This window comes from Danio aesculapii, chromosome 18 (genome assembly GCF_903798145.1).
Source record: "Danio aesculapii chromosome 18, fDanAes4.1, whole genome shotgun sequence".
Lineage (NCBI taxonomy): Eukaryota > Metazoa > Chordata > Actinopteri > Cypriniformes > Danionidae > Danio > Danio aesculapii.
Window position 1 is genome coordinate 35,332,718 of NC_079452.1, and position 18,601 is coordinate 35,351,318.

The 18,601-nt window shown below is 35.0% G+C and overlaps 1 protein-coding gene across 2 annotated transcripts in view; it reads left to right on the top strand.

The window, feature by feature from the left end:
- The first annotated feature begins 1,303 nt into the window (after positions 1–1,303).
- elapor2a (endosome-lysosome associated apoptosis and autophagy regulator family member 2a) overlaps positions 1,304–18,601 on the top strand; it is a 59,205-nt gene continuing 41,907 nt past the window's right edge. For both annotated transcript variants that reach the window (XM_056478117.1, XM_056478116.1), the window contains exons 1-7: positions 1,304–1,450; positions 8,644–8,764; positions 10,918–11,107; positions 12,796–12,943; positions 13,540–13,629; positions 16,023–16,128; positions 16,224–16,376. In XM_056478117.1, coding sequence (XP_056334092.1) covers positions 1,319–1,450; positions 8,644–8,764; positions 10,918–11,107; positions 12,796–12,943; positions 13,540–13,629; positions 16,023–16,128; positions 16,224–16,376 — 940 coding nt within the window. In that variant the 5' untranslated portion in view covers positions 1,304–1,318. The remainder of the gene's footprint in view (positions 1,451–8,643; positions 8,765–10,917; positions 11,108–12,795; positions 12,944–13,539; positions 13,630–16,022; positions 16,129–16,223; positions 16,377–18,601) is intronic.

Consider the following 18,601-nt stretch of genomic DNA (forward strand, 5'->3'; position numbering starts at 1 on the left):
ATATGCTGAAACTAAACATTCATTTTAAGCTTAATTACGTTGTAAGTTTCCACTATGTGATTGCAGCATTTTTATATGTAATGTTTTAATTTTAGCTTTATATCATATCATATCATTTTCTTATAGCATATAATATTTAAGGATCAGAAAGAAGACCCAGTTCGGAAGACCCACCCCTCACTGACAAAGGTCCAAAATTTGTCCCATACATGAGCTCATTTGTCCTATTTTGACTGCTATGCCATCATAAATGGTGAAAATAACCCATCGAAAAGGCTTTAAGACTAAGTGGAATCCTGGCTGTCGCTTTGGTGTGACCACGGCTAATCAGTTTTGGCCAGTGCTAGCAAATATTTTTCATGAGCCAACATACAGCTGTGGAAGAAAAGAAACAATCTGACGTTAGAGAAGTCATCTTTTGCTACTGTATTGTTTTTAAATAGCCACTATTATTATTATTATTATTATTATTATTATTATTATTATTATTATTATTATTATATTTTCATTTTTTTATTATTCTAATGACCAAATTCTGACTAAGGAAAGTTGGATGTGCTGGACAATTTGTTATTTGCCAAATATATTACAATAGTCTACAGTTTTTAGTTTAAAACTGTTTTCCCTAATGATATATGATGTATTATATTTGTATTTTACAATGAAATATTTTTTACATTTTTTTTATTCTACATTTTTAGGAAATATTTTTGGTACATCAAAAAGTGTAATTATGATGACCACCCGACAAGCTAATTTAGCTAAAAATAAAGCTTTAAATGTCATTAAAATGCAGTATTTAAATCTCAAAATTAAATAGAAAATGAGGCGTATAACTGCAAAAAGGTCTACTTTTTGAGAAAAACGAACCACCCCTTTTACCAGGTTGGCTATGGGCCTGAATTATAAGCAATTAATAATTTCTATTCCTTCATATTTCTCTGTAACGACTGTCATCTAGTGGTGTGCAGATGAATAACAATATCAACCCCTTTGTATTTTTTTTTAAGTGAATGCAAAAGCAATATCCTGTAATTGTTTTGTGTGCTACACTAATACACCATGACAAATATTATTGCTGTGCATATCAATGAGTTTGAGTCATGCGATTTATTTAATGATCACCCACTTAAGTGAGCTATTAAATCTGCTAAAGATGTGGAGGCTTGTATTGTTAAGCTACTCTTTTGGTCTTGTTTTGGGTAAAACAGCTGTGACGTAATTTCTAAGCCTTCAAACAGGCTCCGTCAGATGACGTTCTGCGTTGACGTCGCGCTCTGATTTGATGGGACGGTCCCGTTAATCCGTTCGGCAAGCAATGGAGCGCACGAGGAGCATCATCGTCCGCCACAGAAAGCGTTTTATACGGGATTATTTAGGATGGATATTTTGGGTTTTCATCCTGAACGCGTTCGTGGCGTCTTCAATTACCCTGCGTCAGTGTAAAGAGGTGAGAGATCATTCCTGCTGCTGCGTTTATTGTTGACGTTCATTGTGTTTGATTCACTCATGCAGTTTGTATAACTGTTTTAGCACACGTGTCTATGTCTTTAATGGGTCTGGGTTGTTTGGCATACGTAAATTTGTACTTTTGGGGTCAATCTGGTAGCTGACACGTGCTGACACTCATTATATCCAAAGTAACAGGTGCGCCAGGTGATCACACACTCAACGATAAAGGGTCAAGCGATGGAGGTAAAGTTGGTTTTATATTCGCACATTCAGACTTTCTCCTTAATAATATAATTTCAGAAAAGTATTCTTTGCAAATTCTAAGTAGGGAAAGCATATCAGCAGACAATGACTATAAAGTACAACACTGTTCACAGTCAATGAAATAGTGCTAATGTTGTTTTGAAGTCATACTTGCATGCTATTTTAGACCGAATATTCAAAGTAACGTGATAAACAATATAGGGACTGTGTCACAAGTTGTCAAAAATAAACGAATGTCCGAATATAAAACCAACTTTACCTCAATAAACTATGGTTCAATAAATAATCTTTACCATACATGAAATTTAATTAAACAAACGGTAGTTTACAGAGGAAAATTGTTCTTTAGATTGATATTTTTAGTTTGACATTTAATACCATGTAAAAACATTTTACAATTACATTTTGGTTCATTTAATAGTATGTTAAAATGTGAAGATCGTAATTTTAGATATTTCTTTTTAAGAAAATGGTTCTTTGAGGACCAAAAATGCTTAAGTGAAACCACTAACTTTTTTTTTACATCGTACATCGAGAGTGTTTACAATTTAATTTTCCAAAACATACTTTACAGCGGAAAATGGTTCTTTAGATTGACATTTTGGGTTTGAGGTTTAATAGAATATAAAAACATTTTACAATGACATTTTTTGCTTCATTTATTAGTATGTGCAAATGTTTTTTGAAGAACTTAATTTTAGACATTTCTTTTAAGAAAATTGTTCTTCGAGGAACTAAAAAGGTTCTTATATGAAATCACTAACACCTTTATTAGTGTAAGTATATTTTTAGGAGAGCATCAAGAAGTTTGCAATTTAATGGAAAAGGTTTCTTCAGATTATATAATTTTAGTTCCCATATAGTTTGTAAAATGTTTTTTATTGATGAACTTAAATTTAGAAATGTTTTTTTTTAATAACTTCTTATATACCAAAAAGATTTTATATGAACCCACTGACACCATTAAAACAATATATATTTAGGAGTGCACTGAGAAGTTGGTGTTGTTTTAATGTATTATTAAATGTTAGAGTTTTAGCGAAATTAAAAATGACTAATTTGAATAAAAAGATTACACTGTGACACTGTCCTTACATTGTTTACCACGCTACTTTGAATATCCGGTCTAAAATAGCATGCAAGTAACTTCGAAACAACATTAGCACTATTTAATTGACTGTGAACAGTGTTGTACTTTAATAGTCATTGGCTGCTAATATGATTTCCCTATTTAGAATTTGCAAAGAATACTTTTCTGAAATGATATGGAGAAAGTCTGAATGTGTGAATATAAAACCAACTTTACCTCAATTCATTTTAACTGTATGTAGTAAAATTACCTTGGATGATTGCTTTTATTTTTTTTTATTAGAACTGGTGCTAACCAAATATATTGGATGGAAATCCTTCCCTCAATTAAATTGAGTTAGTCTAATGAGGTTACTATTGTTTGTGTGTCTGAATTTGGAAAACGTGTTTTAATAGAAACATTAATATATTCAGTTGCTATTTGTGTACTGTATCTCTGTCATTTAAAAAGTGAAACTAAATTCTCTGTGGAGAACATCTAAACATCATTTGATAAAAGACGGTACTGCAAGAGTCTTATCAAAGATATTAAATCATGTCTTTGGAAGCTTAGAAGTGCTTATTGGAAGCCATATGAGTCCTCAATAACCCTGCCATTAGGGAAAAATACTTTTTAGCCACTCTTGGATAGATCACTTTTGGATACATGGATCTTAAAGTTGAGTCTTCAACTGTATCTTAAAATCTTTAAATCAATATATCCAAATCGATCCATACATCTACATCTAGGCTTCCTGGGAATGTTCTGTAGGATATATTACCTGAATGATACTGTAACTGTCACCAAACAAATCAATCAATCAATTAAACTTTATTTATATAGCACCTTATTACAACCAAGAGGCTGCCCAAAGTACTTTACAGTATAAAAACAAAATTAAACATTAAAACACATAAAGTGGTAAGAACACAAGTGTCAATAAAACGGTGTTTTGTACTAACGAATATCAAAATATTAAGTTTAGCTTTAAACTGCCACATTTCTAAAGGGAGGGTATTCCATTGTTTTGGACCTGCCACTGAAAATGAACGATCACCCCATTGTTTACACCTGGATCTGGGGACCTCCAGCAACAACTGACCTGCTGATCGTAGGGCCCTGTTTATGAACTTTAACATCTCACATAAAATATAAAGGTGGAAGACCGTTAACTGCATTAAAAACAATCAAAAGTATAATCTTATAATCCATTCTGAATTTAACAGGGAACCAGTGAAGGGAGTAAAGAACAGGTGTAATGTGGTGTCGTTTGTGACTATTTGTCAGCATGCGAGTATGTTTACATTTTAATGATAAAAACAATAATCATGTTAAATATCCATGTTCATATTTTTGTATGATGTATTAAAGTAATGGCCTTTTGGTACTTCACACCTCACAGTGAATGATATATTTAATTTTCTTTTTTAAACAGATGAGTTATTATTTGTTCGGCAACATTATATGTATTGTCTAATTTAAATGTTCCTTTTTTCTTTACTTGTATTGATATATATATATATATATATATATATATATATATATATATATATATATATATATACATATATATATATATATATATATATATATACATATATATATATATATATATATATATATATATATATATATATATATATATATATATATATATATATACATATATATATATATACATATATATACATATATATATATATATATATATATATATATACATATATATATATATATATATATACATATATATATATATATATATATATATACATATATATATATATATATATATACATATATATATATATATATACATATATATATATATATATATACATATATATATATATATATATATATATACATATATATATATATATATATATATATATATATATATATATACATATATATATATATATATATATATACATATATATATATATATATATATATATATATATATATATATATATATATATATACATATATATATATATATATATATATACATATATACATATATATATATATATATATATATATATATATATATATATATATATATATATATATATATATATATATATATATATATATATATATATATATATATATATATATATATATTGTTGTTGTTGTTGTTGCAATACCCCATTATTCAGGCTCCCAGCAGCTTTGAATATCAGTTTATTCTTTTGTGTTTGATTGTAACATATTTTTCCCAGCTCTCCAGCTTTCATATTGATTTAGAAGCTGATATGCTTTTTGTCTGGCTCTATTGATTGGTGTCAGATTGCTGTTGGGCATCCCATTTCAAATATGCATTTCTCCTCTCTTAAATAGTGTGCCAGAATCCAGCCAGGGTGTGTGTTTTATCTCTTATACTATGCTAATAGCTGAATGAGGTTCCAGTGGAGTGCTGAGTGGAGCTTTTCTCAGAGATGGTGAGCCCTGCATGCCCATCTCAAGAGCCTGGTGATATGACGCTAAGAATAGCCGTTCTGAAATGGCTTTGACGGAGCGCTCAGCACCTCTTCTGGCCTTTGTGCATGGAAAAACTGTGACTATGAAATCTTTGTGTGTCCCATAAACCAAAAGATTGACAACAGTGTTTGTCTGTTGCAGAGTTGGATCTGTTTGGCTCAGGAAAAAAGGAGATGACTGTTCTTTCAAAGATGGTTCAAAATGGGATAGGAATATAAAACAAGTTAATTAAAACATGCTAGCAAGCCAAAATATATGTGATCTCTTAATAGGTTTTTGGAAATTACATACAGTACAGTACATTTGTTTTGTGTTTAATGTGCACATTTGATTCCTCGTTAGACAAGATTTGATAGTCTTAGAATATTGAATCTTTGTGATAGACTAATAGTGGTTAAATAGTAATGCATTTACTGCATGCTATGACGTTGGACTAGGGTTTTGTGTGGTAATGCGTGTTAAATCTGAGTCTAGTTGCTGTTTTATGCTGTGTCTTTGCCCTGCCGTACAGTGTGTTGACCCACAAGGCGTTCTGGGTTTTATTATCAGCTTCCTCCTGATGGCTTTCTTTCCTTCCCAATCACTCAGTCTGTGCTGGAGGAGCTTCAGGAATGTACTGGTAATGAAATTACAGTTTTCTGGCCAAATGTTCAAAAAAAATCATATTTTGTTGTTGAAAATATTCATGTTAAAGCTCTCCTGAAGTTAAACAGGAATATTTTGAATCCATTTAGACAATCTCTGGGTCTGGTGGGAGCTCTTTTAGCTTATTTTAGCATGGTTAATTGAATTGGATTAGACCAGGGGTCACCAATCTCGGTCCTGGAGGGCCGGTGTCCCTGCAGGGTTTAACTCCAACTTGCCTCAACACACCTGCCTGGATGTTTCAAGTATCCCTAGTAAGACCTTGATTAGCTTGTTCAGGTGTGTTTGATTAGGGTTGGAGCTAAAATCTGCAGGACACCGGTCCTCTAGGAACAGGTTTGGTGACCCCTGGATTAGACCATTAGCATCACACTCATAAATGAACAGAGTTTAGATCATTTTCATAACTAAAGCTATATCCTTCTGTAGTTACAGTACATTGTGTACCAAGACTGACGAAAAATGTAAATTTGCTATTTTTTTAAGCCGATAGGCTAGCTAACAGAAGTGGTACCGGTGTGCTTCACTTGCATTTAACATACACTCACCGGCCACTTTATTAGGTTCATCTTACTAGTATCAGGTTGGACCCCCTTTTGCCTTCAGAACTGCCTTAATCCTCCGTGGCATAGATTCAACAAGGTACTGGAAATATTCCTCAGAGATTTTGGCCCATATTGACATGATCGCATCATGCAGTTGCTGCAGATTTGTTGGCTGCACATACATGATGTGAATCTCCCGTTCCACCACATCTCAAATCAATAGAGCACCTTTGGGATCTGGTGACTGTGGAGGCCATTTGAGTACAGTGAACTCATCGTCATGTTCAAGAAACCAGTCTGAGATGATTTGCGCTTTATGATGTGGTGCGTTATCCTGCTGGAAGCAATCAGAAGATGGGTACACTGTGGTCATAAAGGGATGGACATGGTCAGCAACAATACTCAGCTAGGCTGTGGCGTTGACACAATGCTCAATTGGTACTAATGGGCCCAAAGTGTGCCAAGAAATTATCCCTCGCTCTGTTACACCACCACCACCAGCCTGAAACGTTGATACAAGGCAGGATGGATCCATGCTTTCATGGTGTTAACACCAAATTCTGACCCTACCATCGGAATGTTGCAGCAAAAAAATCGAGACTCATCAGACCAGGCAACGTTTTTCCAATCTTCTATTGTCCAATTTTGGTGAGTCTGTGCAAACTGTAGCCTCAGTTTGCTGTTCTTAGCTGACAGGAGTGGCACCTGGTGTGGTCCTCTGCTGCTATGGCCCATCTGCCTCAAGGTTGGATGTGTTGTGCATTCAGAGATGCTCTTCTGCACACCTCTGTTGTAACGAGAGGTTATTTGAGTTACTGTTGCCTTTCTATCAGCTCGAACCAGTCTGGCTATTCGCCTCTGACCTCTGGCATCAACAAGGTATTTGTGCCCACAGAACTGCCGCTCACCGGATATTTTCTATTTTTTGGACCATTCTCTGTAAACCCTAGAGGTGGTTGTACGTGAAAATCCCAGTAGGTCAGCAGTTTCTGAAATACTCAGACCAGCCCGTCTGGCACCAACAACCATACCATGTTCAAAGTTATTTAAACTCAAACTCGTGTTCAAAGTCACCTTTCTTCCCCATTCTGATGCTCTGTTTGAACTGCAGCAGATTGTCTTGACTATGTCTACATGCCTAAATGCATTTAGTTGCTGCCATGTGATTTGCGTTAACGAGTTGTCGCCAGTAGCCTAGTGGTTAAGTGCACGACATGTAACACCATGGTGCTCACGGCGATCCGAGTTCGATTCACAGCTCGAGGTCCTTTGCTGACCATTCCCCTCTATCTGCTCCCAATACTTTCCTGTCTGCAACCTCTACTGTCCTGTCTACCCCCCCCCCCCCCCAAAAAAAAAAAAAAAAAATTGTATATAAAAAAAGAATTCTGCGTTCGACAGTATAGTATAGTTGGACAATAAAGTGGCCGGTGAGTGTATGTAAGCCTACATTATCCTCTAAGCATCAATTAGTCATCCATTTATTGATTAGCTAGCATCTAACAAACATCTATAATTCTTGTCAACAATAATAAAAAAGAAAATCAAAGATTAAAGATCAATATTATATTATAGGATGCTGTACAACTACCAATAGGGTGCAATAAGCTCACAACTCGCCTTTAAGCACAACAAGAAAGAAGAGATGTGGCATGCTTGTTTCCATGGTGACTCAATGTGTTCAGGAGTAACGCACTGTGAGTTGACTGAACTTCATTCCAGGAGCCGTTCTGGAACTGACATACCTTGAGTAAGCAGGTTTAGGGTTAATCAACCCAAAAGTTTAGCAGATGGTAAGGGAGCCTAGCATTCTGGAATGTAGCACCTCAGGAATTAAAATTTTATTTTTGTATGGCTTTTTGTAAGTGCATGAATATGAAATACAACTCATATGTTCAAAAACATTGGTTCATAGCCTATAGTTTGCGTTTATAAGCCTACTGAGGCTGACATCTGGAGAGGAAAGGGTGCGGCAGCAGCAGACTGAGGACAGATGACTGACTGACTCATGTATTATTAAAGTTCTGTTACGACTTGTTTTACTGTCCTCTGCATTAAAGCCACACAACACTCAAATGTCCATGTGTTTCACAGTTCTTGCAGTCAAACTTCACACATCCACACCCACTAAGAATCTGCAGGGGCCTTGTTAAATTTAGATGTTGCTTGTTTTTGCAGACGGACTACTACTTTCAGTACACAGAGTGTGACAGCACTGGCTCCAGATGGAGGGTAGCCATTCCTCTCAATCCAGGAGAATGTACAGGATTACCAGACCCTGTGCAGGGCACCGACTGCAGTAGGTTCACACAGTGTGCTAGTTAATTTAGGTTTAAATGGCACCTATTTGACCTCTTTTACAAAATGTAAGATAAGCTTTTGGTGTCTCCAGAATGTGTCTGTAAAGTTTCAGCTCAAAATACCCATCAGATTATTTATTATAGGCTCCAGATTCTGCCAATTTTGGTGTCTGAGTACAGTGTAGCTGTTTTTGTAGCCTGTGGCTTTAAATCCAAATGAGCTGCTTCTCCTCGTCAACCGTTCCTACGTGCATGTCTGCTTCTCCTGTGTTACGTCGCCCCACAGCAAGAAGGTCGCTGGTTTGAGCCTTGGCTGGGTCAGTTGGCGTTTTTGTGTGGAGTTTGCATGTTCTCCCTGCGTTCACCCTCCGGGTGCTCCGGTTTCCCCCACAGTCCAAAGACATGTGGTACAGGTAAATGGGTAGGCTAAATTGTCCGTAGTGAATGAGTGTGTATGGATGTTCCCCAGAAATGGGTTGCGGCTGGAAGGGCATCCGCTGCGTGAAACATGTGCTGGATAAGTTGGCGGTTCATTCCGCTGTGGCGACCCCGGATTAATAAAGAGACTAAGCTGAAAAGAAAATGAATGAAACGGACTCAAAAAGAACTTGGCCGCATTTTCAAAATGGATGTCGGGGCCTTTAGTCTAAGGATATCTATAAGCTAGTCTGCTCCAAAATATTAAAGCTGCGGTCACACTGCACTTTTCTCTACATAGACTTTCATTCATACGCACACAAATGCGTCAGACTGGAAACGTAAGGTTTCGCAGTTCGCTGCATTGGAAACTTTGAGCTCTGACCTGCGAAATCACATCACATGATTGCGTGTGACCAATCGAGGATCAAAACATGACCTCTCTGGACAGAAATTTAAAATATGGACCAATCGCTCTCTTTTTTTTTTTTTTTATGTCTAATCATCTTGTTTAATCCCGCCCCTTTTCGCAGCGCCGTACGACAGAATTTTGCATGCTCAAACTCTAGTGTGACTGCTGCTTAAGAAGATATGAAAATCCAATGGTTGCAGTTTGTCACACACTAAACGGATCACCCCATAGTTCAGTTTCTCATTAAATCTTCTGACCAATCAAATGCTCTCTAGTATCTGACATGCCCCGCCCCCTTCAAGACTATTCTCTATTATGCTCTTGATCTCAACCACTCTCACTGGCAGAGCTGTAAACTGCTATTGCCTGTTTTTAAAAAGGGGAGGGGCTACTATATGACTTGGCCTGTCTTCATGTTTCAGTTGAGATTGTCAAACATTAAATAAAAAATAAATGTTAAAGCACTTCATGAGACGTTTGAGTTTAGTGTAAATAGGAGGGATGTTTTGGGACATGAACTATCATGTGTGGTTATGTATATGTTCACGCTCTAATATGAATCAGTGCATTTTAAATAGCAAGTATTGTGTATTTTAACAGCATACTTGTCACTCCTTATCAGCACAGAGGAATTTCCTCTTGTACTGAATATGTTCAGTGGGCTCTTACTAATCGTTCCCAACCTCACATAGTCCTCAGCAGCTAAAGGAAATCTGAAATCAAAATGGGTGCTATTTTTTATTATAGATCAGCTCATAAATTTATTTATTATAGATTTATTAAATATTAAATATTTTAATAAATACATATATTTATTAGTTTTTTTTGAGCCAGGAAAATGGTATTTGCAAACAAAATAGATCCATTACTTTATATCTGAATGTTATTTTGGGGAATGGTCTCAGCATGAGAATTATGGGGGGTCTGAGATGGGTCGGAAATACGGGAGACTCCCGGGGAAAAATGGGAGTGTTGGCAGGTATAGCAAAAGCAAACATATTTAACTAGCCAAAACCAAACAAGTTGGCATGGCATAAAAAAAAAACTTGGTTTATTTTTAATAGCCAAAACATGCTTTTGCATGTTGGTGTTAAAGCTACTCAAACTTAATTGGCATGGTGGTATTCAAAACTGTCTTTAAAAACTGGCATAGCATATAAAAAGGAAATGCATTTATTTTAGGTGTGCATCAGTGGACTAGATATGAGGTAATTGTATGGGCAAGCATATTTCATATTATCTGTATCAATTATGGATGTGTGGATTAGTGAAGGATCTGATCAGTGTTATTTTCTAATGGCGTCTGACTGAACTGTCATTCAGGGTTCTCCTGCAAGGCGGGGGAGTTTCTGGAGATGTCTGCTCAGGAGTGCACTCAGTGTGCTGCTGGCACTTACTCTCTGGGCAGCGGCCTACGCTTTGATGAGTGGGACAGCATTCCTACTGGATTCAGCAGTCTAGCCACCAACCCCGATAACTCAGCCAATGAAGACAATTCAACCTCCTGCAGCAGGTGGGTCGGTCTGTCTGTCTGTCTTTTTGTATATCTGGCTGTATCTCTGTGTGTATATTTGTTTTGTTGGTTGTTTAGTAACAAGGTGATTACTTGTACTAGTTGGTTAGTTCACCTGGTTGATTTAGTCAAGTTGGTAGTGGTTAAGGGGGTTTGTAAACTAGTCAATTGGCTAGTTAAACTAGTCAGTGTGCTAGTTAAGATATTTAGTTACACCAGTTAGTTTGCTTTGTTAGGTCGGGTTAATTGATTTGGTTTGTTCAGTTAACTGGTTGGTTAAGTTAGTTGGTTAGTCAAATTAGTTGTATAGTTAAGTTAGCTGGGCGTTTTGTTAAGTTGATTTGGTTAAACTAGTCAGTTTGTTAGTTACGTTGATTAGTTACATTAGTTTGTAAGTTTGGTTGGTTAGTTAGTTAAGTTTAGTGAAATAATTTGAGTTTGTTAGCTGGTTGGTTGGTTAGTTATGTTAGTTTGTTAGTTCAGTTGGTTGGTTAAATTAATTGGACCGTTAAGTTTGCTTCATAGTTACATTTAGCTGGGTGTTTAGTTTAGTTGGTTAGTTAAATTAGTATGATAGTTAAGATTACAGGGGCCTGTACCATGAAGCCAGATTAGTTGTCTAACCAGTTATGTTTAAGTTTAGTTTGCACAAATTCTGGGTTTTAGATATCATGAATGTAGCTCAGATCAGCTGCTCCATCATACCATGGCAACAAAGAGTGATTAAAGTCGAGCTACCTTCATGTTACCTAAGACTTGGGTTACCTAACCCAAGACTGGTGCAAACTAAACTGAAGCTTAACTGGCTAGCCTGCTAATCCAGCTTCATGGTACTGGCCCCGGTACTAGTTGGTTGATTGGGAAGTTTGATAATTAAGTTAGCTGGGTGCTTGGATAAATTGGTTAATTCAATTACTTGATCGATTGGTTAACTGCTTGATTAACTGGTTAGTTAGGTTTGTAAGTTCAGTTGGTTAAATTGGTTGGAGAATTAGGTTAGCTGGTTGGTTGGTTAATTTGTTATAAAATAAATAATTAAGTTGACTTGGTTAAGTCCATTTTTTTGTTTTGTTTGGTGTTAAAGTGTTTGGCTTTTTTTTGTGCAACACCAAATAAAGTAATACTACAGTCAAAAAAGAACACGTCTGATTTTTTTCAGATATGTCTGAAATGACCACTCCCTTTCCATGTTCTCATTTTTAATTGTATGGTTGGCTGGTTAATTGGTTAGTAATTTATTGAAGTATGTTAGTTGGTTTTAATTAATTGGTTAGTTTTGTTACCAAATGAATAAAAAGGTTATGGAGTATAAATAAATAATATAAAACGTAATGTTTAACACTGCATTTAAAGTGTGCAACTCTCTAAATACTAAAGTAATGCTAAAATCATTTAGGACAATGTTGGCGATTTTAAAAGTCACATTTATTTAAATTCAGTCAGATGTTTGTGAAATGACTGCCCTCTAAGTTCTTTTTTTCCTCAAAGGATTTGCAACAAACACTGTATTTTTACCCGATTCCTTTATTTATTTTTAAAATCAGCACACATTCAGATTAAAGGACACACATCCGGGGATATGAAACTATACAAGTATTAAAGCAATCATTTATTTTTATCCTGTTACGCATCTCAAAGCTCAAGGTCACCACTGTTTTTATGTGTCTTGTGTATTTATGTGCTTTTAGTGCGAAGTGGACTGCTCAGGGCTCGTATCTGGAGTCCAACAGGGATGAGTGTACAGTTTCTCTGATCTACACTGTACACTTGAAGAAGCCAGGCTCCGTGTCCTTTGACTACCAGTATGTGGATAACAGCATCTTCTTTGAGTTCTTTGTAAGTTTGGATCTCATTATGGCTTTGATGTTTTTAGTGCGAGAGCTATTTTAAGGCATTAAACACTACATCAGGGTTTTATACTTTAAAGGGCACCTATTATGCCTCTTTGTACACAATCTAAAATAAGTCCCTGATGTCCCTAAAGTGTGTATGTGATGTTTTGGCTCAAAATATTACACCCATAATGTTTTATAGCTCTTTAGAACTGCCCCTTTTTAGATTTTGATCCTAATTGTGCCATTTTGGACTTTCACTTTAAATTCAAATGAGATTATGCTCATTCAAAAGAGGGTGGAGCTACAAATGCCTGTTTATTAGCATGGTGGCAGATTCAAAAACAAGACTAACGTACTATGCTAATGTGGGAGAGATCATCAATAATGGGTGGGGCTTTCCACCTCTGACGTGTACAAAAGGAGAATGTCAATCAATGTGTTTCTGTTTCTATAAAGTGTTATTATAAAAAATGAAAAGAATACATTTTTACCATTAGAAGCTGGTTCTATTCACAGATTTAACTGTGTTTAAACTCTTTGTGAAAGGGATTTTTGCATAATATGTCCCCTTTTAAATGAACGTTTAAAATCTGACAGATTCAGAATGATCAGTGTCAAGAGATGGACCAGGATTCAAGTAATAAATGGATCAAATTGACTAATCATGGAGAGTGGGGATCTCATAGTGTAAGTAAAATAAATATTTTTTAATGTATAATTGAGTTTTGTGTACACTCACGCTTGCTATTGCATACTAACAGTCGAGTTTGGATTCTTTCAGTTTTATACAAATCTTTTGGAATGTATGCATGGTGTTTATTTAAAGGTGCAGCATGTAAGTTTGACACCCAGTGGTTGACATAGGTATTGCACTTCTGGATAAAAACACAGGCAAGAGTAGGTTGCCAGATTGATGTGAGTGTACCTGAATATCAGGCCTCAAGGCTGATTTGATCCGTTTTCTAACTAAAAGGAATGTCATGCGATTAGAAGTAATATTTTCCATACTAAAAGGAGTTTTTCTTCTAGCCAACACCTGAAATTTCTATTTTAGAAATGGCTATTTCTCACAGGTGAACAACAGGATGAACTATGATCACCTCAGGTACACCTCATGTGCTTTATTCAGTCTTAAATGCTAATAATGTGAGTTTGAATGACATTTTACATGACATTTATTGCTATTCTACTCAAAACAGTTGCAGGTATTTTACCTCAGATCTTGAAAATAAAATAAACCATTTGAAATTGATCTTTAGAACTGTGACTCGGTGCAAGCCAAGTTGCAAAACAAATATCAATTATTCAGCACATACATATAATAATGTTAAAGAGGTTTAATATGTATTTTGATTATAACCCTTACCATTTCGTAAGTGAGTGCACATTCGGTGCATCTGAATGGCTGTATTTAAATTTCGTCTGATGCAAACGTGTTGTTAGGACACAGGGTTACAATGTAACCTGCTCACCTAATGCTTAAGTTTGTAATATTTATATTATTTGCAAGGATGTAGGTTTGCACTTGACACTGGTTGGGACAGGTAAATACAATCCCCTCCCCATACCTATATGGTGTATATATATTGACAGCGTGATATTTCTAACGTTAAATAAATAATTGGTGGGGACATTTCAATTGTTGGTGGATATTGGTGGTGACTCATCCCCTTTGTTAATGCTAAATTTACACGCCTGATTATTTGCTAATTAATAACCTCATGTGGAACTCTAAATCTGCATCTCATTTTGGAGTCTTTGGTTGCAGACGCATGCTTTTAAGAGCCTTTACGACTGAATGAATCAAATACATGGTTTTCCACCAAGGCAACTGAAATATAATTGGCTAAAGTGGCAGTGGGCGGGACCAAAGAACTAAAACAAAGACAGCCGTTCCAGCAAGTAACTAACATTTTCAAAGGAGAATATCTGACTACAGCATTGTTTTTCAGATAAACAAGAATGATCACTTGGCATGTTTCTTAAATATCTGCAAACATATTATGATATTTTTATTCTTTAGAAGAGTCAAACTTACATACAGCACCTTTAATCAAACACAGTAAATACTGTAATATTTTGAAGTATTCATTTTGTTTATTATAAACTAGGCCCACATGGAATCTGCATTGAGTCTATTTATTTACTTGTGTAAATTTATATTTATTCAGTTTTTAAATTAATTTCAGTAATATTTTTGACAAATATATGAAAATGTTCAAATGATTTATGTACAATACAGTATGTAAAGTAATTTTATTTTTTTAATAGATGTATTATATAAGAGACCTGATTTGTTTAACCAATTAACTGGATCTTATTGGATTTGGATCGTAAACATCAAAAGTTAAAAAGCTATCATTTTTAAATTCATACATTACGTTTTTAGTTATAATACTCCAGTTATAATATTTTTTTACAAAATTTTGCGCAGAAGTAGCAAAAATGTCTGCATATTTTGTCTGGCCCTATTTATAACTAATAGATTGTAATCCTTTTTTCCTGAAACTAAAATAGCATTTATTTCACTGTTTTCAAAGATTCATGGTCCAAGGGAAATCATTGTATTATGATGGTTTTCACTTGAAAAAACTTCTTTACTCAGTTGTGCTGTTGAGTATTTTTCTGGAAATTCTGCCGCATTTTTATCAAATTTCTTTGAATGAAAGTGGGAAGAAAAAGGGAAACAAAACAGATTTATAATGGAATTGCCTTTTAACATTATGCATGAAAAAATTTGTAATTCCTTTCTTTAAATTGTAAATGAACATGGTAATTTTCAGTGTGTCAGTGCTGTTAAGTCATTTCTGAAATTCTGAAAGTCATTTCTTTTTCCTTCACTTTCACCAATTGGTTAAGTGTTCTTCGCCACTGTCAACACTGTCTTGCTTGATTTGGGACTAGTGGAGCTGCACATCGATGTGTTTGGACTTTCAGCAGTGAAATTTAAACCACACCGAAATGTCAATTTTAATCTACAATATTCTTCCATGTGAAGCTGCTTTGACACAATCTACATTGTAAAAGCTCTATAGAAATAAAGAGGAATTGAATTGATGTTTTCTTCCTCATACGATCAGGTGAATCTGAAATCTGGCACTAATATCCTGTACTGGAGAACTACAAGAATATCACTGGGCTCTAAAGCAGTCAAACCTGTGCTTTTGAAGAACATCTGGATTGAAGGCGAGGACATTCTATTCATTCTGCTACATTTTAATCTGAAAATTGCTCTCCTTCAAAAAAAGGTTGTACAACGGGGTGATTTTTCTCTCTTTCAGGTGTGGCGTACACATCAGAGTGTTTCCCATGTAAGCCTGGGACGTTCAGCCGCAGCCCAGGCTCATCCTTGTGTGATTCCTGTCAACGGGACACATACTCTGGGCGAGGTGCAAGCTCCTGTACACCCTGCAACACAAAAACACACTACGCCTGTAAGTGCATACAGTTTATGTTTATGAAAACCACATGTCGTTCTATATATTATTTGATCTATCTATCTATCTATCTATCTATCTATCTATCTATCTATCTATCTATCTATCTATCTATCTATCTATCTATCTATCTATCTATCTATCTATCTATCTATCTATCTATCTATCTATCTATCTATCTATCTATCTATCTATCTATCTATCTATCTATCTATCTCTATCTGTCTGTCGTTATATCTACCATTTTATCGTTATATCTATCGTTTTATCATTCTATTGTTCTATCTATCGTTCTTTATATAATTTCTTCTATTGTTTCATCGTTCTATCTATAGTAGTTCTACCTATAGTACTATCATTCAAGAGATCCATCCATCCATCCATCGTTATATCTATCGTTATTTCTATTGTTATTTCTATAATTTCTTTCATAGTTTCATCGTTCTATTTATAGTATATCTATCGTTATATCTATCGTTATATCTATCTATCTTTATATCTATTGTTATATCTATTGTTATATCTACAGTATCTATCGTTATATCTATCTAACTATCGTTCAGTCGTTCTTTATGTAATTTCTTTCATCGTTTCATTGTTCTATTTATAGTCTATCTATCTATCTATCTATCTATCTATCTATCTATCTATCTATCTATCTATCTATCTATCTATCTATCTATCTATCTATCGTTCCATCTATCGTTCCATCTATCGTTCCATCTATCGTTCCATCTATCGTTCCATCTATCGTTCCATCTATCGTTCCATCTATCTATCTATCTATCTATCTATCTATCTATCTATCTATCTATCTATCTATCTATCTATCTATCTATCTATCTATCTATCTATCTATCTATCTATCTATCTATCTATCGTTAAATCTATCGTTAAATCTATCGTTAAATCTATCGTTAAATCTATCGTTTTATCGTTCTATCTATCGTTTTATCGTTCTTTATATCATTTCTTCTATCGTTTTATCGTTCTTTATATAATTTCTTCTATCGTTTTATCGTTCTATCGATCATTTTATCGTTCGTTATATAATTTCTTCTATTGTTTTATCGTTCTATCTATCGTTTTATCATTCTTTATATCATTTCTTCTATCGTTTTATCGTTCTATCTATCGGTTTATCGTTATTTATATCATTTCTTCTGTCGTTTCATCGTTCTATCTATAGTAGTTCAACATATAGTACTATCATTCTATCTATAGGTCTATCGTTCTATTTATAGATCTATCGTTCTATCTATCAATCTATCTATCCTTCTATCTATAGTTTTATCCTTCTATCTATGGCGACAGCCATATCACCCTGCGGCCACAGCCATATCACCCTACAGCCCAAGACTGATTACTCACTGAAGCTAAGCAGGGCTAAGCCTGGTCAGTACCTGGATGGGAGACACATGGGAAACTAGGTTGCTGTTGGAAGTGGTGTTAGAGAGGCCAGCAGGGGGCGCTCAATCTGTGGTCTGTGTGAGTCCTAATGCCCCAGTGAAAGTGAAGGGGACACTATACTATCAGTGGGTACCGTCTTTCGGATGAGACGTTAAACTGAGGTCCTGACTCTCTGTCGTCATTAAAAATCAGGTTCTGGCCAAAGTAACTCAATCGGCCCTTATATTCATGGCCTCCCAATCATCCCCATCCACCGAATTGGCTCTATCAGTGTCTTATCTCTCCGCCGTAGCTGATGTGTGGTGAGCGCACTGGATCCGTTGTCTTGTGGCTGCCGTCGCATCATCCAAGTGGATGCTGCACATTGATGGTGGTGTGGAGAGACCCCCCTCATGATTGTGAAGCGCTTTGGGTGTATGGCCATACACAATAAATGTGCTATATAAATACACATTACATTACTATAGTTCTATCTGCAGATCAATCATTCTATTTGTAGTTCTATCATTCTATCTATCATTCTTTTTATTTATTGTTCTAGCTATCGTTCTATCTATTGTTCTATCTATAGTCGTCTCCTATTTATAGTTCTATCCTTCTATTGTTTTTTCTACCGTTCCATCTATTGTTCTATCTATGTTTATTTAATTTATGTTTATATCATTCTATCAATCCATTCTCAAATTTTTTTTCAAAGTTTATATCACATTTTAAGACTAGATTTGATCAAGTGGTTTTACCAGATTTCGTATTGGACACACAAGAATAACCCATGTTTTTTTTTTTTTTTGCTCCAAGGTAAAAACCCTACT